Raw genomic sequence first — 27,247 nt, forward strand, 5'->3', positions numbered from 1 at the left:
ACTATAAATGACAGTGTTCCTAAACATACACATTTGGCTCTAGTTTAAGCAACTAGTAGCTGGCTTTAAAGCAGGACCTCAGGCAGCAGGGGTGGCTGAGCGGTTTAGCGCCACCTCCAGTCCAGGTCGTGATCCTGGAGACCCGAGATCGAGTCCCATGTCGGGCTTCCTGCATAGAGCCTGCTTCTCCCTCTGCCTGCCTCTCTCTCTGTGTCTCTCATGAATAAATAAATAAAATCTTTAAAAAAAAATAGCAGGAACCTCTTGAAACCTGTATAGGGTCCCACAGTAAAAATACATTTTAGATTTGACCCAGCTCACATACAGCTAAAACTAAAATTCCTTGAGATAGTACTTATCCTTACTGTATTCAACACTAATATCTCTATTCTACATCCCCTCCTTCCTTCTTTTCTTTCTGAATACCAGCTGTGACCAACTAAATGACTTGGGGATCTCTTAAAGGATTAGAACCCACAGTTGAAAACCACTGCTTTAAAGCCCTGTAACTGCTGGGTGATGTTGCTATGACTCGGGGCATCACAGTGTCTGGGTGTGGATGTGCCCTACACTGCTGGCCTTTGCTCTCTTTTGCTCCCCTCCAATCTCTGCCACTCCTAAAACACTGTCCTTTGTACTCATTGCTCTTCATTCTACTTTCTGCCTTTACATGGAACTCATTGTTGTCATGACAGCTTCTGCAGAGCAGACCTGCCCAAATGCAGTGGCATAAAACAAACATTTTCTTTAACTCACATTCAGAAATTCAGAAAGAGCACGGAGGGGTGGACAGTGTGTACTCTACAACATCGAGGCTAAGTTGATTCATGGCTGACTCTACAGGCCATCCACTCCCATGGCACATGGCACTTTCTCATGATGGAATTGGGGGAGCTGGACTTCTTATGTGGATTCCAGGGCCAAGTATTTCAGCTCACCAGGCAAGAAACATGCTGCTTCAGAAGTAATGAGGCACTTCTGCAGCCATCTACTGATTACAGCGGGTCACAAATTCCCCCATTCAAGGGGAGGTGAACTAGACCCTACTTCCTGATGGTGGAGTGGCCAAGTTCTAGAAAAACATGGGTCAGGAGATGGTGTTAAAGAGTTATGTTCTAAACAGTAATTCCTCTCTTCACTCTAATTCCAAGGCAGTGATCTAATAATCTGTTATTTAGGTAGACCCACATGGTGTCAACTAGCACTTCAAACATAATGTAGCCAAGCTAATTATTGTCCTCTTCCTTCGTGTTCCCTATCTCAGTACAACTGGTGGGAGAAAAATCCCTATGTTGTATTTTAGACAAATATGCCTGAAGTAACTTATCACAAATTGCATATAGATGGAAGGAGAGAACTCAACGTAGCTTGGAAGCTCCATGCAGTCTAAGGGATTCTGTCCATATGGAACATAGGCAGGTTTTATAGTCAGTCTCTGGAATTAGACAAGTAGCCATTCTTCTTCGGACAAAGAGCTGACAGCTCACACTGACAGATGTTACATAACTGTTTTGGTGGTTATGTCTATTTTCACACATCCCCACCATGTTCCTCCCTCTCCAATCCCTGAGTGCACAAAGCATCCCTGGAAAAGATTCTACTTGTCCAAGTTCTACATCACCATCTTTCCTTTCATATAAGCTATGAAACCTTCAAGTGGCTAGACAGGCAGCATGAGAATTCAGAATGGCAGTTCTCAAGGTGTGCTCTGTGGATCTTTAACCTTTAAGAAAGTACTACTCGCCAAGTTTTGGTATGGTGCAAAGAAGAATGTCCACAGTTATCTTAAGAAGCTATTCAACTGCTCCCTCCTAACCTTTCCAAGCAGGCATCTGTGTGAGGCCAAACTGTCTTTCACCAAAATGACATAGCTCAACAGATTAACTGGGGGAGCAAACATAGGAGTCAGATTTTTTTTCCTATTAAGTTCATCATCAGTGAGTTTTGCAAAAATGTTTATTGCCATTCATTTCCCCCTTTGTGGTATAGAACATATACTTATTTTCCATAAAAAAATAGTATTAAATGTGGACTCATACTGGGTTAGGCTTACTATTTTTATCTTAAATGAATTGTTATTAGTAAGTGAAGTTATGATTTAAAGTGAATTATTATGAACAGTGATTTTTAAAAAAATTCTCAGTTTTAATTTCCAATGTGATCAAGACTGATAGATATAATCCACATAAACCAAAGCCCTTTGGGGTCATCAATAATTTTTAAGACTCTAAGTTGGTCTAATGACCAAAAAGTTTAAGAACCACTGGTTTAGGGTAAGAATTCACAGACTTGATTGCTGAAGCTTAACTTCACTAATGATCCCATATATTAGCTGGCATTTGACTAACTTTAATAAGGTATTTATAAAGGTTCATGCCTCAGTTTCCTTACCTCCTGAGAGAAGTAATTACTCCTCCCTTGCAAAGTAGGTGTCAGGAAGACAGTAGATAACAGATACAAGCTTATGATGGTGCTGGGCAGGTAGGAAGTCACACACACACACACACACACACACACACACACACAAGTCACTATTACTATGCCCATGGACCATCGAATTTGACCTCAGCAACCTCTCCTCCATCTGCTCCCTCTTGTTCTTTTCTCTCAGCCCTTGCCATAGTTACAATCTTCAGTTTCTTCTCTAGTCTAGATCAACATTTTACTAGACTCCTCCCACCAAATCTAAAGACAATTCTTGGTCTTCTCCCCAAAGCCACAAGTCAGTTCATGGCTGTACCTCCTCAGAAACCAAAGCCATCTCCCTGGCAAAGTCAGAATTCCTGAACCTGCCAGTCAATTCAGTAACCAAAACCCTCTCTGAAGTGGCCTCATCCCCACTCTAGAGCCTGATGTTCATAAATCATACCTTGTTCTGGAGAGACTGCTTCATGCTAGTGCTAAACAAAAGGGTTCCATCATTAAATATATTGGGGAAACTCAATAGTTACCCTCATTTTTTTCTTTCTGAAGGACTTCCTCGAACGGTTCAGGTGTTCATGTGTCCTGTGGCCACTAAACTGGAACACAGAACACACGTGTGCAGTCTGCTGACGAGGGAACCTTGCTACAGGGATGTCTCAAAAGCTAGTGTTTAAAAGGACACATGTGAGGGAACACTGCTAGCCTTATCTTCCAGTGTGGGCAGATTCTTTACTATTTCCTAAATTTGCCATGCGTCCTGGGTGTTGTTCTTTCTATTCCCATGGCAAAGAGAGGTCTACCTATTATCTCCCAACACTCAACGCACATACACCTGCCTCTCTGCAAAGCCACCTAATTTCTCAAATCAGGGTTAATTATCCTCCTTTTCTGTTCCTCTGCTTTTAATGAACTAAAATTCCTGCCTTGTAATGTTTCAGTTAGTTGTTGGTATGTGTGTCTTTCACTAAATTGTGAAGTTGTGGGAGGGGGGCAGCAAAAGATAGAATATTGATTCAGGTCAATACTTAACAAGAACCCCAACAGCAGAGGCACAAAAGAAACATTCTGTCTTTACTCAATATTTAGTCCAAAATTGCACAAGATTACTCCCTCCTTAGAGTTGAATGAGATATCAAGTTCTAAAACAATGAGATCTTGGCCCATCTTATTAACTGAAAAAAAGTAGTAAAATTAAAATACTTGACAGATATCATAAAGGAATCCAACAGAAGATATCAGACCAAAAGCAACCACAGAAACTACAGGTCACTTCAATGATTGTATTAGCATTCTCAAGAAAAACAGACTCCAACAGCATGGATGGATACATGATTTCCTTAGCTCTTTTATATATGATTTATGTGTTTATATTTACATGTAATTTATATCAAATTTATTATAAAGAGTTGGCTCACATGATTATGCAAGCTGAGAAGTCCTATGATCTGCCATTTGCAGGCTGGAGATGCAGGAAAGCCAATGGTATAAATTCTAAACTGAGTCTGAAAGCCTGAGGACCAGGGATACCGATGGTGTAAGTCCCAGCCCAAGGGCAAAAGACTGAAGTCTCAGCCCAAATAGGCAGAGAGAAGGAAAAGGGTTCACTGTCCCTCCACGTTTTTGTTCTATTCAGTTCCTCCAGGACTGGATGATGTCCATCCACAATGAACTTAAGTTCATTCAACCATAAATATTTATTCAGTGTCTGCTATGTGTCAGGCAAATGAAGAAGACACACAGACGAGCAAAAAAAAAGCTCTTAGTCTCAAGAAACTCCTAGCCTAGAGAAGGAGGGGTGGAAAAGGATAAATTATAAGGGAGAGTGCTTATGGTAGAGAAATCTACAAATACTATTGGAACAAGAATAAAGAATTAATTCTGCCTGGAAGAATCAGGGAAGGCAACATAGGATAGGTTATTATTTGACTTGGTTTTGAAAGTAACCAGGAATTTACAAGGAGAAAAGAATAAAGGGTATGCCAAAGAAAGGGAAAGGAGATGCACTGCCAGAGGCCAAGACACATGTGGTCGATATTTTGAGTTTGAGTCTTCACCACCTTCTCTACCCATCTTTGATAGTGTAGTAGGTCAAATAATGACTCCTTGAAATATATCTATGTCCCAATCTAAGTTAAAGACTCCAAGATGGGGATCCCTGGGTGGCGCAGCGGTTTAGCGCCTGCCTTTGGCCCAGGGCGCGATCCTGGAGACCCGGGATCGAATCCCACGTCGGGCTCCCGGTGTATGGAGCCTGCTTCTCCCTCTGCCTGTGTCTCTGCCTCTCTCTCTCTCACTGTGTGCCTATCATAAATAAATAAAACAAAACAAAACAAAACAAAAAAAAAGACTCCAAGATGGAGTGATTATGCTGCATTTTCAGAGTGAGTCCTAAGTGCAGTCCCAGGGACCTTCTAAGAGGGAGGCAGAGGGAAACTGGACACAGGTAGAGAGGAAAAGGCCATGTGGTTTTGGTGGCTTTTGGGTGATGTGCTCACAAGCCAAGGAATGCTAGAAGCCACTAGAAGCTGAAAGAGATAAGAACAGATTTCCTCCAGAGAAAGAAGAGCCCTGCCAATGCCTTGATTTCGCCCAGAGTTACTGATTTTGAACACTTACCTTCGGAACTCATGAAAGCATAAATTTCCATTATTATAAGTCACCACATTTGTGGTAATTTGTTACAGCAGCAATAAGAGGCTAATACAGATGTTGTTGGCTATCTATCTCTGGTATCATTTCCTGACATCCATGGAAGATTCCAGAATAATCTTACTCTCTTCATCTCTACCCCCCCTCTCTAATAATTACCCTGGGTGATTTCACTGCCCATGTAGATCATCCATGCAACACCTTAACCTTACTACCCCTTAAGCTCTTTGACACTAATGAGCACCATTCCTCTAGTTTCACACCTATACAGACATGCTTACCAATAAAAACTCCAACAGCCTATCTTCTATCAATTCCTAGTCTCAAACCTCTCTCCATTTCCAAACTTGACAAAACCTCTTATGTCTTAACCCATCCATTTGCCCACCACATACAGGCCTTCCCTCTCCTTCCCATACAGGCATCACTGCAACAACAACAACCTTTTAACAGAACCCACAGGTGAATCTGCCAAGGAGCTCACAGAGCAACAGGCCTCTCACTTGCCAGGGATCCTTCAGAGCATGAAAGAAATCCCAGCAATGTGTTCATAGGGTCATATGGTTTTGTAAAATTTGTGAAGTGGGATATCTTAACCACACTGGTTAAAATTGCTATCCCTGTGCGCTCTAACTTCCGCTCTATCACAGTTCCTCCCGTGTCAGGTGGCACTGGTGTAGCCACAGACAGTTTTTGGATTCAACTAAAGGGAAGCTGAGTTGAACCTACATTTAGTTTGGATTCAGTGGGGTTTATTTACATGGTTCGTGGTCATTTTTATGCAGTTTAAGTCCCTGCTAGTTACGTAGTACACAAATGGCTTCAGAAAAGCCTCTTAATGCCCTTTCAGCATCTCTAACCTTAATTGTAACCGGAGGCAGAGAGGCAGAAGTCCTATGGCACTCTCAAGTGTCCTGGGGCAGCGAGCACTGGTAATATAGTCATCATGCTAGTGTCAGAGCCCTGTGTCTGGAAAATTCTCCCAATCGCCAAACATGCAAAACTATTAATGGGGGGAATTCAGTTCCCACTAATACACAGTGAAAACAGCCATGAAAGAGAAGCTCTCTTCTGCCAAGAATCTACTCGGTAACATGACATATGCAATCATAAATGAGCTACCCATCTTCCATCTCTTTTTTGAGAATGATGCAAAATCAACTTTATTGGAATTCCTGTGTTTGTAGCTCTCAAAAATATTTTCAAATCATATCAAAAGCTGTAAACAGAAGAATAAAAAGGTTCTTAGAGTTCTGGTAATCCAATTAATGAAGAGCATTAGTATTTAAATTTCTTGTTGATTTGGCACAAAACATTAGCATCAGTGAAGAAAATGTGAATCTCCTACCAAGCCACTAAAGATCAATGACAACACTCAAATCAAAGTACACTGGGTATTGGTCACTGCATAAGTAATCTTAAAAAGCCTTGAAATTCTACAGCTTGTATGTAAAAACATTTTGATGGAGATTTTTTCCAAATCAGAAAGCAATGCTAAAAATTTACATAAGCTGTAAAAAGAGCTCTCCCAAACTTTCAATAGAAAATTAATTTTGATGCACCGTGCTCTTCTCTCTCTACAGAACTGCTATTGCCAAATTACTGTCAGATGAAGAAGAGATCAAAAGCACTCAGCCAAACCTGGGGGGAAATATTATAAAGGGAGTTAATAGAATATTACATTACTTTCACGGATTTTGTAATGTTTATAGTATTTGTTAGTTCCTTAAAATCTGTAAATTTGTCATGCTTTGTATTGTCATTTAAAATTGTTACTTTTGTTTCCAATTTTGTATTTTTTGTTTCTTAAAAAGAACTCACAAAACTGAATTGCTTCAAGTTTACAAAACTAAGTCTTCTCTTGACAGAACATTGGTCTTTCTCAGTGCCTTGCCTTTGGGACTTTAACCTCTAACCCTGGATGAACCCCACCTAATAAATGTAGGAGGAATGATAGTGTCAGAAAACCATTCTTTCCTGCTACTCCTGAAATAAGCAATTCAGACAAGTGTCATCACTGGCATATACTGAACCGTAAGGTAGAAGGTTATTAACAAGCTATCTGCATGATGTCCAGTTATCATCTCACAGATTACTTTCCAAATGCAACGGGATGGATGTATCCTTACATACAATGAAGACTATCCTAATTGACTGAATTTAGAATTGCTAATAGAGGGACAATGAGGCATTATGTCTTTCCTCTAACGGTGCAAGTCGGTATTGCATAGCCTAATGGCATCACTACTATGAAGTACTCTTGTCAACACCTGGTTTAATTCTGAATGTAATTAAACCTTTGTGCCTACCTTCCAGCCTACAGAAATGCAGGGGGTAGAAGAAGGTGTTAAGGAACCCTACAAGTAAACAAGAAGAGAAATCTAGAAACTGGAACATCCTACAAAGCCTAGTCTCTTCGCAATTTTTCCATGAGTTCTCTCTCAATGTCATAGAAAAATAAAAAGTTAGGAGGACTGCCTTAGGAGTAAAAGGGGACAAAGAAATATAATCAAATGTGTGAACTTTAACCATATCCTAATCCTCTTACATATCCACTCCCTAACCCCCAAAAAACCCCACAACAGTTACAAAAGACATGTGAAAAAAATGGGGAGTTTTGAATATAAACTAATTACTAGGCAGTGCTGGGGAATTACTGTTAACTTTCTTCAAAGTGACAACAGTAATGCATTTATATAAAGCAATATGTTTTTAGGAGATACACGTTAGGAGTTTTGGGGTTTGGGTGAAGTTACCCTGATTTGTGCAACTTACTTTCAAATGGCAAAGAAACTTCTCTTTACCTTTGAAAATTTTTACAATTAAAAAACTGGAATAGGTAAAAAAAAATATATTAAATCTATTTTTCTCTCATTTGGTCACTCTAACCAAGAAGTTTTTAGTAGAGTCAAAGTAATTACTCTCATCAAACATTAGCAGTGAAGCAGTACCAAAGTCTAGAGGCTAATGTTTTCAGAACTGCTGTATTAAACTAAAGAATCTCCTAGGGTCCCAATGCATCGTGGCCTGCTCAATTTGTGTTTATGAGTAGCCCACGGGAATTTTTAGACTGCTAACTGCCACACCGGATGGAAAAGTCACGCAAGAACAAGGGGCAGGGGAGAGACAGAACTGAAGCAAACAAAATTTTGTTTGACTTATTTTATTGATTTTAGGAAGAAAAGGAAGTATGATTCATTTCAGGGACACTGCACACTTCCAGTGATTGATCTCATAATAAAAATGCTTAGTTAAGGACTTTATAAAAACACCCTCAGATAGACTACCTCTTTGACTCCTTAAAACTGGCTTAGGAAACAGAGAAAGCAAGTCATATTCCCAATGGACAGAGGAGGAAAATGAGGCTCACTGAGAGAGGCTGCAGCTCTGAGGTCCCACAGCTAGCCCAGATCTTTCACACAGGACCACTGTCCTCTAGCATGGTCACTGAGTGGCTGTCTCACAGAGGGTCACATTCATTTCTCTGAGCTTCACTTTGGGACTAAATAGCCTTCGGCTCATATGAGAAACTGCAGAGGTCAGAGGTAATCCTTGGCATCAGACCCCCTTTCTCCCATCAACAGGGGTAAGGAGCAAGAGCCCAGACTACAAGGAGGCTACATACTTCCCTGCTGTGCCACCTTAGAGGCAGGGACGGAGCTTCTTCAAACACAGTTACCGACCGAGCAGGGGCCCAGGATTTGCAAGGGAATGAAAAGACCATGCCTGGCGCAGCCATCACTAAAACAAGGTACAAACAAATACTGTGGGAAGCAAAAGCACTAGCGATGAGTGTGAGTACTTCACCCTGCTGGTCAAGCCCAACCCCTTGCAGTGCCTAGTGGCTGGCTGTTTGGAGTGGCTTCCCTCCATAAGAGGCTGTAACTGGGGGAAATTACTAATTCCGTGGCTTTCATAAAACACAAGAGGTCCACCAAATGTTTGCTTGGCGGGTTTTTTTTTTTTTCTCTCCCCAGAGGGCAGCTCATTAAGTCTGACAATAAAGCGGACTTTGTTCTAAAGATTTACACTGTTTTCCCAGTGCAAATTCTAATTGACAACCACCAGGAGAATAACAATGCCGAGCAAAGAGAGCTCTGGTTTCTTCCATTCTTCCAAGATCCATCTCAAAGAAGCCCTGGCTTCTTAGTTTCCTGGACCAGTGTTTAGCCTGGTCTTTATTTAGACACAGGCAGAAGCAGATGCATGGGTATCAGAAGTTTATCATTCAAAGTAGTCAAATCTTAAAAATCAAAAAGATTTGTTCTTTCAAACTTCAAACGATAGAAAATTTCATTTAATTCCCAGGCTCAGGATATCGGGTCCCTCCATGCAGAATAAGCATATTACATAAAAATGCAACCATGCCTTTTCCATGGAAAGGGGGGGGGTGTCCCTAAAAAAAATTAAGTGCACGATGATTGAGAGTCTTCAGAAATGGTTGCGTGAGAATATTAAAGGCACAGCTATTCAAGTGGACTCATCGTGGAATAAAAAGTTCAAGTATCAGAGGGAGTGATTTCAATATGAATGTTGGGTGTTGTAGTCACACACAAGAGTCTCTCGTCTACACAGAGGACCAAGTCACATCAAGCAAGTCAGGGAACTGTGAGTGACAAGGTATAGAGAGGGCTGTTCAGACAGGGGACAGACATTACTGGACCCTTTCTCAAAGAAAACTTTGAAGATTTTGTTAGGCTTTCTTCGTGGAACTGTCACAAGATAACAATACAGTTGCAAATGAGTGGTGTTCAGTGGTCACATCACTGCCTTTTGCAGACCAGCTGCCAATGGCTGCCTATGATGGGAAATTAGCATTAAAGAAGAGACTCTGGAGGTTACTGGGCTGACACACAGCCCAAAGAGAAATGCTCAAATAAAGTACAGCACCCAAGACAGCCACATGAACCAAAAGCAAAATAAAACTGCTGTCTGGAAAGAAAAACAGCAAAAGACAAAATATAAAAAACAAACAAACAAAAAAACACTTTCTTACTTCTTCCTGCATCTTCCTCAATCTCCCCCTTCTCCAAAGAGTATCTAGATCCCTAGAGTAAAAATAAACAAAAAACCATGTGTTTCCAGTAGTATATACAGACTAGGAGAAGTGAAACTGGCAGGAGAGGTAGGAGAATAACACAATTCATCCTCCTGTTTTCTAAACAAAAGCAGAAGAAGGAACCAAAGCTGGAAAGCATGGCACCCCAGGCAGGAGCACCAGACCCAGAGTCAGGAGGTCCAAATCCTTAACTATGCTAGTGTCTACCATGAGCTGTTTTGAAAAGTACATTAACTTCGTGACTTTTCTTGTCCTCATCTGAAAAGGAAGGATTCATCTAGATCAGCGGTGGTCACACTGTATTCCTTTGAGTCCTAGGGTTGCCTCTAAGATGACCACAGCAACATGGTGGGTAAAGCAAAGGGAGTGGGGCCCCATGCATGCTCTCAAACCTAAACAGTTCATAGTTGATCCATTTTACATACTGAGGTTTTGAGTCTTTTTAAAAAAAAAATTAAAGATTTATTTATTTATTCATTCATTCATAAAAGACACATGGAGAGAGGCAGAAACATAGGCAGAAGGAGAAGCAGGCTCCCTGCAGGGAGTCTGATGTGGGACTCATCCCAGGACCCCAGATCACGACCTGAGCAGAGGCAGATGTTCATCCACTGAGCCACCCAGGTGCTATCAAGTGTTTTGTTTAAAGAGTTCTATTACCAAGACACTTCACAAGTGAGATGGCGTAAAAGCACTAGACCCACATACCTTGTGATTTTTATCTTGATAATTAGTGGTTTCAATGTGTCTCTTTGCATCACTATTATTAGAATCAATGAATAGATAGTCTCGTTAATATTGATCCTCCAATCTGTGTGTACAATTCTCTTATTCCTAAAGGGTGAGGGAACTGAAGGTAAGACAAGGTTACCAAAATCACAGGGCTCAGTAGCTGACAGGATTCAAACTCAGAAATGTCTGACATTAAAGCGGGTAAGCCCAGTGCTGTCCTTAAAGAATAAACTTCACTGTAAAAAAAAACAACTGGTGACCTCATTATTATTGCAATTCTTTCTCCACAGAACATCAGGTTCTTCATTTGTATTCTCTGAGAGTAAACACTTACCCTGGTGAGATGAAATGAATAGCCACAAGTTCTGCCCAACAAGCAAATCTGTTGGGTACAGGAAAGCCCAAAATGTTGGCAAAGCCTCCAGGGCAATAATGGTTGTTAAGAACTTTCAAAGCAAACAAAACTCCTAGAAGAGAAGAAAGAACATACAGATATCAACAATCCAACTGTGCAGATAATCAACATTTACGAAGAAAACTAACTGAAAGTGAAAATGATTGACTGTATTCAACTTCTTGCTTTGAAACACTCTATTCTTTACAAGTCAACCAGGCTTTTGGTAGAAAGACAATGTTCACGGTAATCGTCCTTTGGATGTTTCTTACCACCAGTTCACACTGACTTTCAGTTGCCAGAAAATACATAACACGTAAAATGGGAATAAAATACATGAAACGGTACTAAATGCCACTGAACTGTTCACTTCAGAATTGCTAATTTTCTGCTATGTGGTTTTTAACTCCATAAAAAAAAATTAGCAGTAACGTGTATTTTTCAAACCTCTATGGAAAGACACGTTGAGGGCAGGGCATGTTTCCTTTCTTCTCCCCACAACTGGCTGCATGAAGATATATCTTAAAGGGAAGGGGGACAGATGGAAGGAGACGTAGAGGGAAGAGTCAAATTTCCTTCTGTTGCAGGACTATTTCCCTCCTCCCCTCACATCTAACTCTTAGAACGCCTAATTTTGGCCCTGATGGCAATTTCAGTTCTGTGAGATATGTATAGAATGACTATCATAGTTTCTGAAACATAGTGAGCATGCCATGGTAGTGTGCGGTGCATATATTTTAATGAAGTTATGGAGAAGCTTACTCATCGTTTTAGGGCATTCCTTATCACAGATACACACCAGTGGGTCTTTCTACCAGGAAGGAGCCAGTGTGTATTTTTAGAACTAGATCTCCTGCAAAGCTACTTTGGAGCAGACCCTGGGGCAAATTGTCCAAGAGTGAATGATGCAGCATTAATGTAGGTCTATGCAAGGTCTATGTCCTTCCTGTGCTCCAATCAACCGTCTCTCCAAAATCCAAGCCCAGCAATCCTGAGCCCTCACCAAATGGAGACCCTCGCTTCATAAAATGATGACAGCCACACCTCCCTGTCTTCACCCAGGCTACCTTAAAAATTTGTCTGCCCTACCTGAGAAACCTACAGCACAGTTCCTTCTGAAGCCAGGTTCATCCGTAAATTCTGCAAGAGCAAATTCCAAGAACAGGTACACCACTCCGGTGAGTAGGGAGAAGGTGACGATGATGTAGGCAAACCATCTACTTCCTAGCCTTCTTTCCAGATTTATTCCCTTCCAGAGCATGGATGCCATATTGAAATACAAATGCCAATCATCTGCATGGTGAAGAGGAGAAAGCAGTAAGCGCTGCCAGTCTTTTTGCTGGTAACACTTCTCCACGCTAAGACAGGACTCATACAGTGGTTTCAGAGGATTCAAGAAGAACCAGACGTTGAGAGCCAAAGTTGCTAGGGTGACAGGTGGAATATTGTTGATTCCAACATGGAAGATTTGAGAGAGAAGCAGAATAAGTCCAGCATTAATTCCCCTTGATCTCCGCTGCATGGTTTATCAACCCAGTGATGGGAAAATGTGGTCAGGCTTTAGGAATCTGGAAAGATGTACCGGCAGCTGAACCTAAAACATAAAATAAAATGCACACGAAAATTTATCAATTAAGACTTAATACACCATAAGGCCTACTCATTTAAAGATGAGCTTACATTATACACATATCCCACCTCCCATCTGACAGAAACATTGATTTGCAGTGTCTTCCAGGGTAACATCAGGATGCTGGCTGCCATCCTTCCTCATTTTACGTTCTAAAATAAAAATTTTCTCCCAAATCCCAAATGGATCAGTTAATGGATGGGTATACTTTCTCTGACAAATATGCCATGTAAAAAAAAAAAAAAATGTCTTCTTTAGAAATAAACTTATAACATCATTAAAAACCTACAAAGATAGTGTGTAAATATTTAATAATGATTTCTATTCAGAACACTGAACAGGATTCTTTACCATCTTAATTTTTTTTAAAGAAATATTCAATATTGATATATTCAATAGAGTCTGCCCCAAGTTTTTATTTTTATTTTTTTTTAAATTTTTATTTATTTATGATAGTCACAGAGAGAGAAAGAGAGAGAGGCAGAGACATAGGCAGAGGGAGAAGCAGGCTCCATGCACCGGGAGCCCGATGTGGGATTCGATCCCGGGTCTCCAGGATCGTGCCCTGGGCCAAAGGCTGGCGCCAAACCGCTGCGCCACCCAGGGATCCCTGCCCCAAGTTTTTAAACTTCCACAGGCATGTTTTGAAATGCAAGCATTTAGTATCTTTTACTTCATATTGTCAGTTACCGACTGCTAGTATGCTTTATCTTCACAAAAACTTCCACCTTTCAAAGTTACTTGGTATATGCCAAATCCTAGATTGCACAGTCACCGTGTTCAAGGAGCTCATTTCCTACTAAGAAGTAAGCTAACAACTGTCGCATTATGTTCTAAACACAGTGACAGAGGAAGCCCAAATCCGAAGTACACAGGTCAGCCTGGGATGGTGACAGGACTGTGGTCTTACAGAGTAAAATGGAGTTAGCAACAAGAAGGAGAGTCAGGTTCAGCGGTACTTCTCCGTCCCCTGAACCTGGGCTGTCCTTGTGACTTGTTTGGCTGACAGAATGTAGACGAGAGGACACTATTTCTGAATGTGGGCCTTGAGATGATCCACAAGTTTCAGCTCTCTCTCAAGACCCTCTCAAGCAACCAAGTGGACAAGTCTGGGCTAGCCTACTGGATGAGGAAAGACACAAGCTCTAGTCACCCTAATGGCCCTGGTCACTAGCTAGCTAATGCCTCAGAAGCAAAGCTGTCTAGCTGACCAGCTGCTGACCAAAGACACAGAAGTGAGTTCAGCAGAGCCAAGCCTAATTTGCTGACCCACAGAATAGTGAGCCAAATAAATCACATTTTAGCTTTGCCAAGCATTAGAGTGGTATGTTATGCAGCAATTACTAACTACCATAGAAAGTATTTGATTTGGTGAGGGCCTCGGTTATGCTTATGGGGAAGAAGCTAGTGAAGAAAGAGACATAGACTAAAGATGCAAAAGATACACAAAAAGAATTAAGTCCTTGAGAAAAAGTCCTAGGAGAAAAGCCTTGTCCAGTCCATTGCAACAAGAAGGAAGAAGAAAAATATGAGTAGGCATATTTTTAGGGTAGAGGAGGGCCAGGATGCTGGAAAAAGTTCTTATCTAGTGGTTTTTATCTGTGGAGCTTCTTGGGCTCCCAACCAAATATGAGACTTACTCTGATATCCTAAAGATTCTCATTCAGACAGGGCACTAGAAGGTACATGGGCTTTGGGGTAAAGATGGGTATAGTTTTTTAGAAGTTGTGACTTAAGGCAAATTACTTAAACTCTCTGAACTTCACTTTCTTCTCTTTAAATTAGAAATGATAATACCTGCTTCCCAATATTACTGTAACATGTCTGAAATGAAGCAGATGTTGAATATACAGTCACTACATTTTTTCATTACTCTAAGGTAATCTCACCTATGCAAAAAAGCTTTGCAAATGGTAGCATCCTAATAAGGCTCAAATATACTCCCCCCCCCCTCCATCCTCTTCCCTTATGCATTCTAAGAAATCACCAAGAAAAAATTATACATTAATGTGTGCATGTTTATATGTATATGCCCCTCTTATAGCACAAATCTAGTTTTTTTTTTTAATTATTCCTATGGGCTTATTATTATTATAGTTCTGTCCCAGTCTCATGAACTAGAGAACTTAATAAAATTTCAACTGAAGAGCTCAGAGCTCCTGGGTTATTTTAGAGAAATGGTCTATATTTTTCACACTGACATTCAAATCGATTTTCAAATCTCCAATTATTGTGTCTTTTTTGCAATATTACTTAAATAAGTTTAGTATCAAACCTCAATACCTATAACAGGAGCAATGGAAAAATACAACCTTGATCATTAAATAATCAGCTTACAAGTAATCACAAAATGAACCCTTCAATCTCAGGATAAATAGTGTCCTATGATGCCAGTGTATGCGCAGCACAAAGTCAAAACCATTTATGTCTTTGCTTAAGAAAAATCCCTACCCCTTTCACCCAGACTGGAATCAGCAGTGACAAAGAGTATATACTTGAAACTTCCCCAGTTTTATCTCACACTGCACCTAGGCTCATTATGCATTTGCTTGACTTCTGCTCAAGCCCAATGGTTCCTCTCCATGGGCATCCCTTCTCACCACCACCTCCTGCTGGTGAAGGCCTCTGCCTCCCTGGGACACTCTGCTTTCCTGCACCACCTCTCCTCTGCTTTTCACTTTTCCTCTGACCCTACTTGCTTCTGCATGAATTCATGGAATTCCACTCTCCTGCATGGTTTCTAGAATTCTTTTTGTCATTTTGATTCCCAAATTACTATTTTGCAGCCTTGATTTTGCAGTAGGTCTCAGAGGGTATAATCTTATAGGAAGAATACAGCCTGTCTGATCTCTTGGTTTCCGAAAACTGAATTAGCCCTCCTTCTCACAAAATGTCTACTTAGCCATTCCTTAGGTCACTCATTTACTTCATAAATATCAAGTGCCAAACGCATGCCAGTCTCCATGCCAGACAGTAGAGGTATAGAAAAGAACAAAACCCTTATAATCTCAGCCCCTAAATAGCCCATTTCTATTTGCTGAAAAATAGAAAAATACTGGCTGTAGAAAATCAAAGGATGAATAGAAAGATGTGGTTCATATTTGCAACAAATGTATACGTAATGGGAAGGCAGATATAACCAAAGCCAAAGTGAGAAGTACAGACCATACATTGGGTTCCATGTTTACAAATAGAGGCCACTCCAGTACCAGTGTGGGGAGAACATTAAGTCTGGGGTTTTAAGTATCAAAGATAAATGGGCATATTTCATACCATTTCACTTTCCTTCCAAATAAAGCTAACAAGTCAGCCTTCAAAAGTGACGGATGCGGCCTCTAACAAGGTAACAGAAAATGCATGTGGTCTACAAGAAGACCAAATCTGTAACTTGACCACATGGGCCAGGTAGGCATAGTTCAAAGAATACCAAGGAGAAGAGATTACAATAAGTGAGCACTGATGATAAATGAATGTTGTTTTGTCCTGTTCATCAATATATAAAAATTTTCAGACTGCTGAGCCAGAAGAGAGACCACAGAGGCATGATCAGTTACAGCAACTCATCTATAAGCTGGAAACCAGTTCAGTGTGTTTGGTTTGGAAGTGATTTATTTATTCTAACTTGTACCCAGACCATAAAGCAGTTACCACAGCCCAAGGAAGAGCAGGCTAGTCTCTGCCCTCCCTCACCTCATAAACACATCCTTCCCCTCACCTTCAACCTGCCCCAAGCTGAATGCTGGACCATCCCCTTCCAATTCTGCTCCTTTTCATTTTTTTTTTTAAGATTGTATTTATTTATTTGACAGAGAGAGAGCACAAGCAGGGAGAGCAGTAGAAGGAACAGCAGAGGGAGACGCACTCTCCCCACTGAGCAGGGAGCCCCATGTGGGGCTCGATCTAGGACTCTGGGATCATGACCTGAGCTGAAGGCAGACGCTCAACCGAATGAGACACCTAGGTGCCCCAATTCTGCTCCTCCTCCATGTTCTACATCTCAGGACACAGAACCTCCCGCTCCCCTGCTGTTCAAGGCAGAGATGCAGGAAACATTTTTGACTGGCCCGTTGTCCTCACAATCCTACTATCCCCACATCCCATCCACCACACTCTGTTAATTCTTCCACAGTTTGTGTAGATCTATTTCTTTCTAGCTCTTGAGCTCTACTCCAGTCTAAGCCACAATCACACCTTGCCTGGATTATAACCAACCCCCTAACTGGATTCTCTGCTTATCCTCTTAAGCCTACCTGCCATTTTCCACCACCACCCAGAGCAATCTCTGTAAAACTGAAATCAGATTCACCTGCCGTAAGCCTGCAATGGCTTATCATTACGGTCAGTATAAAGTCCAAACTCTTTACAATAACCACACACTTGTGACAACCACTACCCTGCCCAGCTACTCTGGTCTCGGGTGCAGTCATGGTGTTCCCACCACAAGGCACTCCCACCCCGGGAGCTCTGTGACTGCAGCGGAAATGGCCAAGGGCAGAATTACCTTATCTGTTTTGTTCACCTCTAATTACCCAGAGCCCAGTACAATGAATGGCATAGAGTCAGCGCTGTATAAGTTATTTGCCCAAGGACTCAAGATTAGTATTTTTTAATATACCCACATTATATAATAAGTAACACGAACTGAAAAGACCATGATCTGTTCATCTTTTAAGTATTTTTCCTGCATTTGGAGCGACCTTCCCCATAGCACTATGCATATTATTCCATTTACATTTTGGTTCCAGAACAGTGTTTATAACATTTATCTCAACTTTACAGAAATAAACCTCTCATCCATGTAAAATGTATTAATAGGTTGTTTTGCCAGAACTATTTGATTAAAAAATGGCATTTTAATTATGTAGTAATACACACTAGACAGCACTATATCAAAGTTGTGACAGAAATGGAAGACTTCCTGAAATACTGAAAGGAAAATTAGCCGTATTTACTTTTAATGAGAAATTAAAAATTAAACAGATATGTAATAAGAAAAACTAAGTGGCTAGAACAAACAAAAGAAACTGAATTCGTAACTTGGGAAACCAATGAGTCTCAAGGGAGAAAGGGGTTTTATAAAAAGGGGGAAAAAATCTAATTACAGTGATCCTCTGTTCTACTTACAAAGCAAAAAATATTTCATCATTATCATTTACTAGGGTGGTAAATGTCTCAATTTTCAGTTAAAATGTTCTAGAAGAATTCAAAACACATAACTGCAAGAACAACTACCAGTTACAAATTATATCCCCAATGTGTTCATTTGTTCGCCAGTTGATAGACATTGGGTTGTTTCTGCTTCTTGACTTGAATAATGCTGCTAGGAATATTCATGTATAATTTTTTGGTAGTCACACGTTTTCAGTTCTCTCATATATACACCTCGGAGAATTGCTGGGTCATATGGTAACTCTATGTTTAACTTTTTGAGGAAATGCAAACTGTTTTCCAAATTTCTGCACCATTTTGTATTCCTTCCAGCAGCATTTGAGGATTCCAATCTTTTCATATCCTCAACAAAACTTGTTTTTATCCACCTTTTTCATTTTAGCCATCTGACTGGGTAGGAAGTAGTACTTAGACTTCCCTAACAACTAATGACATTGAGCAAATGCCTAAATTTCATTGCTTAAAATGTAATATAAGCATGCATGTTGATAGGTACGCATAACCATACAGAAAAGTTCACACCCCCTCTCTCCCGGTCCTTCTCTCTCTCCAAGAAACAGTCTAACAAGCTCAGGTCAAAAGAAGTCTTGGAAAGAAAGAAGGAAACAACAAAGAAATTGTTCTGGTTAGCCTGCCAGGATTTTAGCACTGCTATGCCCCTGGATGTGACGTGTTGAGAGGGAATATGAATGTACTTCACTAGCAGGGGCATGGCTCAGGCCAATTCACTTGACAATAAATATTGTAAAATCGTTTGAAAGAAACTGAGGATTAGTATGTTTTATTGCTTCAAACAAAGCAAAAATGCAATGGCAACAGCAGATTATACTAAACATAAGAGAAGCTTCCTCTGCTTTTTAAATTATAAGAGCTGGATAACAAATTAGCACATCATAAATATGACATTTTTTGGTCAAAATATACACAAAACACAATGCATTTTTTTGTTTCTCAAGAAATGAAACTTTTCTAGAAATAAACTGGACTGGACCATTTCTTCTCACTCCCTGTCTCAGGCATCCTATCATTCATGGCTTTTCTAATCCAAACTCAAGAAATTGTTTTCTCTAGTTCTTACTATAGGGCCAATAGATGGAAGCATTTTAATCTGGCACAAAAAATTAAAATTCTTTGTTCTTCCAATGAAACTTCTAAGCATACTTTTATTTTTCCTAAAAGGTATAAGCTTCCTTAGGTCCCAAAAGAAAATACACATTTCCAAAATATTTTTGGAAAAATAAGAAAAAAAGAAAATAGTATACTGTGATATGTTACTGCATTTAGCAAACAATAAGAATTTATTAACTAAATGTTAGCAAAGTAATTTGTTTCCTCTTTTCAAATACATGAATGCATTTCAAAAAGCCCTACACAGCCTATAGGCAATATATGGCTGTTTAATGCAATACATAGTTGTATGAGTAACACATAAATTATGCTTTTAAAACTTAATATTTAAATATTAACTGTAATAGCAAATGGTATGACTTCACATCACTACACCATGTTCAATTTACCAGAATGCATCATCTACCTGAGCTGATTAGTAAATGGGGAGTCCTGGCAGTACTGGGTGGAATCTTTGTCAGAGAACCATAATTGTTTAATGGCAAGTTGCACATAAATGACAAATTCTTCTGGCCATCTAGATGTGTTAAGTGGCATCATGAACCACAATGTTAAGGTCAAAGAATCAGAATAGGACTCTGTTTTCTTATTTCATATTAAAGGCAGAGAGATCCAAAAAAATGAAAACACTCAAGTGAATGAAAATTGACTTCATGAATAAAAAATGAAAACAGGAATCGAATTCTATTAAGAAGGTAATGGGATCCAGTCGTGAACATTGTGACACTCTCAGTAATTACATCCTATTTATGGAAATATCTACACCTTGGTCTCTTTCAGAAGAAACTGGGAATTGAAAGCACTCTTCCTTTTTGAGGGCTTCTGATAATTCCATTTATTCAATGATTCTCCAACCTCATATGCTTCGCTGTCATTACAACCACATGAGAAACTGTCTTACCTAGCTCCATAAAACCATTAGACTATCACCCAAAAGCCAACTGGCAAAATCGCTTTGATTTTAAGCTACCAGTTTTTTAAAAACTTTAAAAAGAGTTTTTAAGACATGAGATCTCCTCCTTCCTCTTTTTCCTCATCTATCATCTCTCCAAATGAAAACAAATACAAGATTTCTCACAGCTTAATAAGGTGATGCCCAACTGTTGTTTATAATAGCCTGACTTGAGTATGAATGTCATTCATGTGGAAGACAGAATCCTTGACCTCTGAAGGGGATGGGATTTAAGACTACTAAAACAACATAAGAATTAACAAAATTTTCCAGATAAGTAAGAAACCATGAATAAGGGCATATATTATATGATGACAGACCTCACCAAAAGTCAGGCCCTAATTACTGGATACTCTTCCCCCAATCCACTTATACAATGCCTAACTAGATTTGCTAAAAATCCAATCTCATCATGTTATCCCCTGCCCTCAATCCATCTTGTTTCTCACATATGATGGCATTCTCTACATCATCATCATAAGACTGAAGAGTATCATAGTTAACAGAGTGGACTCCGAAATCTAATGGCTTGCATTCAAATCCTAACTCAACTGCTTGGAATTGTATGATCTTGGTCAAATTCTCATTCAACCTATGCTCAAGTTCCCTTGTCTGTAAAATATATACTAAATAAGACTTGCCTCAGAGTTGTTGATGAGTTAATATTCATCAACCATGCAGGACAAGGCCTGAAGCATAATAAGCCCTCTACCAGTATGAGCGGATATTAAATTTTTACCCTCGTCATCTAATCAACTTAAAGTATTTCAGCCTAGGATTCAAAGTCTTATAATATTTACGTACTTCCCCAATAATAACTAATATCTAACATATTTATTTACAGTTTTCAAAGTAGTTACATATAATTTGTTTCATATAGTTCTCAAAATCATTGGAAGACAAACTTGGTTCCATGCTATCCACTAGATCTACCCAGCACTTGCCAAGAAAAATCACCTAATGTCCTGCTACCCATTCTGAAGCACATTCTATAGAGCTATCCTTATGTACTGCAGCTCAGTGGTGCTTCTGCCCTTGAGACTTTCTAGGGATGTTCAAAGGTCAGCCCTCAGCTTTCTCTGTCCAAGGTGCTTCGTTAGTGGCCACCTCCACCGATGGACGGTCGGTCACGTGGGGCACTCTCACCACTAGAGGTCGCCAAAGCGAATTTCACACACATCCCATGGCCTACATTTTAAGTCTGCCCATTCCAAACACAACTGCCTGATTTAGTAGGAATCCTTTCAGCAGTTTTGGTGGGAAACCATGAAACAGAGAAAGAAATTCCGTTTTTCTTACATAGATAAGCCAAGATGGCAATGCTTATAAACTAGACTATGAGGACTCAAATCCAGTCCTTCCTACCAGATGGTACTGCTTATCTGGCTGTCTCTGTCTCTCACTACTGCAACACTTACTACCATCTATTCCTGAGAAGCTGTCCCAAAGTCTGCATGTCCACAGCATATAACAAATGCCTTGAATGTCTGCAAGTAGTTAAACAGAAATCTTTGGAAATTCTAGGCTGGGATCTAGAGGCAGGGCAGAAAATAGTTCAAAGTTCTGCTTCATAACCAATATTTTTTAACTTAACTCACTAGATTAGGAACCCTGAAAAACGTCAGCTACGTTTCTTTCACATAAATGCTTCTCGGAGGGTAAACTCAAGTTTGGGAGAACTTTTTTGAAAGTACGAAAAGGGAATAAAACAATGTTTTATGTTTCGTTCAATCCCTACGCACATGGTGTAAAATTTTATTAGAACTAGTTTAAGCAGTAATGAGGAAAGAGTGGTTAAAAGTGTGAAGATTTCAATACTTAACCATTCAGCAAAGGGCTTCCTTTTATGAAAAGATCTCACCAAGAGAGATAAAGCAGAGCAATATATTTTAAGTTAGATATTGCTTTCAGCGATAATAAGGGTCACTGAAATACAATGTCTATATAAATAAAATTATTACGAGGAGAGAATTACATTTTTAACACTTCAAAAGACATAAAAGGCATCTTAGAATAAAATCCCTAGAAAACAAACCAATATGAAGAAGTTCTGGGATTTAAAGAGTAAAGTTGCTGAGGGCAAAAGGGTATGCTAGCAAGATTGGGAAAAAATGGGTAAGACTTGCATAGTTCATAAATATACAGAAGGTGTCCATCGGGGGAGATGGTTAATCTTCATGACCATCCCCTCAAATACCCCAAATTAACACACAGTCTAATTAAAAAGGACATGAATGCTATGCAAACACAGCTTCAAAGCATCCCCTAGCTACTAGCCCCCAACCCTGTACCCCACTTCCAACCAGATTTCTACCTGAGACCCTTAGATGTAGAAATTCTAGAGCCATCAGAATTTCTGGAGTCATTGCATGCAGATGTTTTAATAAAATTTATTTTGTACACACAAAAACAACTGAGGCAGAACCATGGTGGTAGCTATGAGAAGTTTCAATTAAATATGGGAAGGTGACTTCAAATAACGCAATAATCTACTCTGAGCCACAGAGTATATGCCCACGGCAATAAATGAAATCACCAAAAGAAAGTGTCAAGTCAGGACCTGATAATCTGTTCTATCCTGTGGATTCTTAACATATTCAGGAAGTGATAAGATTCAGAGTGCTTATTGTGAAGGTTCAATCAACTTCATCTAAGAGACAATATGGTGCAATAGAAAGTCCACAAGGTTAAACAGAAGACATCAGCTTCCATCCTGGCCCCACCATTAAGAAAGAAGATAGAGGGACACCTGGGTGACTCAGCAGTTGAGCATCTGCCTCCTGCCCAAGGCAGGATCCTGGAGTCGGGGATCGAGTCCCACATCAGGCTCCCTGCATGGAGCCTGCTTCTCCCTCTGCCTATGTCTCTGCCTCTCTCTTTCTGTGTCTCTCATGAAAAAATAAAATCTTAAAAAAAATAAAAAGAGGGCAGAAAGGCCAAATATGCAACAGATAAAACAAGAAAACAAAAAGCCACCGACACTACTACAACAAAAACCAAGTGTTCCTACTTCACTAAGGACTGACTGGGGATGGGAAAGGCTTCATCCAGGGCTGAAAGTGTTGGCACTCATGGATTATCTTGATGGGTTACTGGGTCCCTGCCCTGCCCTCACTGTCTACCACAGCTTGGCACTCCTCTACTGTTGCATCTGACTCAGTGATCTTGGTTACAGAGATACTCTTGAAGTAGTACTTGGGCTGGGGCTGCGGAACTGGGCCAAGCCCTTCTAGGAACCAGAAAACCAGTATCATTGTCTTCTTTGGCCCTATAATGAGGTCACATGTCATCAAACCTGTTGAGAAGTCTCTGGTTTGGGGAATAATGAGCTGGCTTCCCATAAAGGCAACACACTCTGGAAAGAACTGCAGATTTAGGAAATGCTTTAAGTTAGTTTCAACAACAATAACAACAGAAGAGCTATGTGTGTCAGTTTATTTATACAGAGCAGAGGAAACTAAGATTCATGATACATTCCAAGGACCCAGGGATTTTGTCAAAGTGAAAGGAAAAGACAAAGCCTTGGTAGTGCTAACCAATATGCTGGGGATTCCCTCAGCAATTTGAAAACTTTAGGTAAAAAGCATAAAGAAGATTAAAATGAACCAGAGAAACTATTCTCGGTGAGATGGCTCTTCTTCTCCCAGTTCCGCCAGCTGTTCTGGTTCTGCTCATCCTAGGTCTGCTCCCTGCTTTGGGGGTCCTCAATGTTCAAGAACACCAACTTCTGGAATGGTCCATTTCTTTGGGCTGAGTTGGATCATTAAGTTGCCTTGTGGCACACAAAGCTCAGAAAGTTTGAGTCTAGTCATAAGACGGAACTATCTTCCCCAAACACAGAGACTGATATACAGATGGAGCAAGAGACACAGAGATGCACACAGAGAAATCCATCATTAGCCATCAACAAAAAACATACTGACCATCTATCACAGGGGAGGCAGAGTTTTTAGGCTCAGAGAAAGAAAAAGACAGAGTGTGTATATATAACTTTCTTGTTTCAAGTGAGTTAAGAGGTTGCTCTGGGGTGCCTGGGTGGAGCAGTCAATTGATGTCGAACTGTTGGTTTCACCTCGGGTCATGATCTTGGGGTCATGGGGCCGAGCCCTGAGTTGGGCTCCAAGCTCAGTGTGGAGTCTGCTTGAGATTCCCTTTCCCTCTCCCTCTGCCCCCCTCCCCACCCCACTCTCTCTAAAATAAATAAATCTTAAAAAAAAAAAAAAAAGGGAGAGTTGCTCTGATTATTTCCTGCACATAATGAGGCAGGTAACAGTGTTTCACCCCCAGGGGGTGATCAAAGATGTAGATTTAGTGAAACACAAAATAGTTCCACAGAATAACCCTACTTTTGTTCTATCATGGTCTCAGAAGAGTCTGACTAGATGATTCTGTAGTAAGGTGGAGTCCCAATACGCACAGATACTTTTACTCCTTTACTGCTGCACATTTGCTAGATGGCTTTCAAACATTTTTCACTGGAATCAGGGAGAGCCATTCAGAAAATCACACACACACATACAGGGTCTCTTACATCACCTTGCCTTGGATTTCTCAGCGATAAGAGCATCAGGAAAGGTCCCCTCCACTATAACCCGCCCAGAATGTGCAAGACCAGGATGGTAGCCCCTTAGAAGAAAAATCAGGCCTTGTTCCTCTCTGTACTTCCCCAAGTCTGGGAAAAACACCAATGTGCAAAAGTCTAGACGAGGTGGGGGCCTTCTGATTTCATAAATCCAACCCCAGCAACCACGAAAAGGAAGAAATTCATTTGTGCTTCTTTGTAACAACAGAACAAGAGACCCTGCTAAAAGTCTCCTCTGAAGCCCTGTAATTGTTAGACTTAAAACACTAAGTACCTGACCTTATTTTCTGTTACTCTTCTATGCCTAGTTTCCTGATCAGGTCATGCTTGTCTCGAGGTCTTTGCTCAGCAAAAGCAGCGATTACGATGGCTGCTGTGGATCAGATCACCCAACTATTCTTTTTATTAGCTGTCTTAGTTACCTTGAGCAAATTCTCTTCAATCCATGCTTTGGTTTCCCCACCTGTAAAAGGAGTTGGTATGAGGATTTAATTGGCATACTCTGGATGATTAGAGCAATTTGTTTTGGTATTATTATGCACTGGGCTTCGCCCAGAAGCAGACATTGAAACAAGGGTCTCTGTGCAAGTAATTTATTTGAGAGGTGACACGCTTGGGAAATATGATAATTTATTTGGGACACAAATGACTAGCAGGGGAGTGGGAAAACAAAACGGGGAAGGCAAAGCAGCCACAAATGTATGCATTATCAAGCAAGCCATCATGACGGGTGCCTGGGGCTTAATCTCACTGGGAAATCTGAGAGCTAGTACAGATATGCCCCAATGCTATCTATCCCTCAAAGGGCTAAGGGTCTGCCTTAACTCCCTGTCACTTGTGGCTTGCCACAGCAGGCAAACCAAATGACAGGGGCCAGAGAAAACACTCAGGCAAAGACCTGCAGGTCTTGGAGGTTAGAAATCTGTCAGAAGGCATGACGGGGATGTGGGCAGGGCCCTACTAGCATCACTCCCTGACCCGACACACATTCCCTCTCTCTCCTCCTCAACTGCAGACCCCAGCTCTTGTGTAGGCTCCTCACTGACACTCCCTGACCACAGTGCTAATGTCCCACAACGCTCTCTGAATAGATGACACAACACTGTCAATAGGATGTCACCAGACCCTATTATCGTGTCCTCCAAACTGCATGTTTTCAGTGTCTTGGGGTTTGAGAGCACACACTCTGGAGTCCAAACTGGTCCCATTGATTGGCTTTAGGATCAAGTGCTGTGTGAACTATGCAAGTCACCTAAACTAAGCCTCAGCTTCTTGCTATGAAAATGGGGAATAACAGCTAAACGCGATCCTGGGATTCTTGTAAAGGTTAAATGGATGAAAACATTGAAGTGATTAAAATAATGCCAAGTACACAGCAAGCACTCATTAAATCTCAGCTATTGCTTTAATGACTTAAACAGAAATACTCATTTTCTCCCAACTGAGTTTTTCTAAAATGCAAGTCTACAATTACACTTCTTACTAGTTCATCTTTGGAAGGACTGCTCTCAAACCTTACATCTGCCTAATATCTGATGGGAGTTAATTTGTAGATCAGGACCCAGAGATGGCAGGCTGTGCCAGTGGTCCGGCCCACATCACAAACCTAAACCTCAGTCCATCTGCACTTATGAGAAAGGCCTTGCTGTTAATTCCTTAACCTAGACACCAATACGAATCCTCCATCTTTGGCTTTAGCTAGCTTATCTTACTCTAGAAAACAGGACCGGGAACCCTGGGTGGCGCAACAGTTTGGACCTGCCTTTGGCCCAGGGCGCGATCCTGGAGACCCGGGATTGAATCCCACATCGGGCTCCCGGTGCATGGAGCCTGCTTCTCCCTCTGTCTCTGTCTCTGTCTCTCTCTCTCTTTCTCTGTGTGACTATCATAAATAAATAAAAATTAAAAAAAAAAAGAAAACAGGACCTGCCAGCCTCAGAAGGAAATCCCCCACCCCCTAGCCAACTATGCTGTTTCCACACTGCCTCTTCTAATATCCTAGAACTTTCACCCTTACTCAAAATCTCCAGGGAAGAGTACTCCATTGCTTGTTGGGCATGCATCCACATCCTACCCCAAATCAATGGACTGTTTCCCTTTGGATAAAGACCCCAAACTCATTACCAAATTGTCTTAGTTTTTTCACATGTCCCATTTAATCCTCTAAACTTTATGAAACAGGTGTTATTACTTCCCCATTTTATAGATGAGCAGAAATTGTAACCACGATAAAACCTGGCTCCAGAGTCTCTGTTCTTCAAATGACGAACAAGTCAGATTTTTCTCTGCAGAAAAGTTGAGAGTTTTTAACACCCAAGGTAGTCTATACTTAGACTTTGGCAAGTCACTGAAATTACCATTTAAATGGTCCTACTAGTTACTACCTTCAGTTGGCTCAGTTCCAGGTAAGCTAACTGCAGAGGAGGAGAATATGCCACCAAAACATGTCATGTGGTATAAACTTTTTTTTTTTTTTTTTTTTTTTTTTTGCGGAAGGCAATTGAGAGGCAGCAGTTATAAGTTCTTTG

At 40.6% G+C, this 27,247-nt stretch overlaps 1 protein-coding gene across 5 annotated transcripts in view; it reads right to left on the reverse strand.

The window, feature by feature from the left end:
- RHBDD1 (rhomboid domain containing 1) overlaps positions 1-27,247 on the reverse strand; it is a 125,671-nt gene that overhangs the window by 84,806 nt on the left and 13,618 nt on the right. For 4 of the 5 annotated variants that reach the window (XM_055300403.1, XM_055300401.1, XM_055300404.1 and 1 more), the window contains 2 exons: positions 12,348-12,852; positions 11,199-11,331 (listed from right to left, as the gene is read on the reverse strand). In XM_055300403.1, the coding sequence (XP_055156378.1) occupies positions 11,199-11,331; positions 12,348-12,780 (566 nt within the window). In that variant the 5' untranslated portion in view covers positions 12,781-12,852. Of the gene's footprint in view, positions 1-11,198; positions 11,332-12,347; positions 12,853-25,141; positions 25,181-27,247 lie in introns of those variants that run through there. The other variant, XM_055300406.1, reaches the window with a different exon arrangement.

Source organism: Nyctereutes procyonoides, unplaced genomic scaffold (genome assembly GCF_905146905.1).
Source record: "Nyctereutes procyonoides isolate TBG_1078 unplaced genomic scaffold, NYPRO_anot_genome, whole genome shotgun sequence".
Lineage (NCBI taxonomy): Eukaryota > Metazoa > Chordata > Mammalia > Carnivora > Canidae > Nyctereutes > Nyctereutes procyonoides.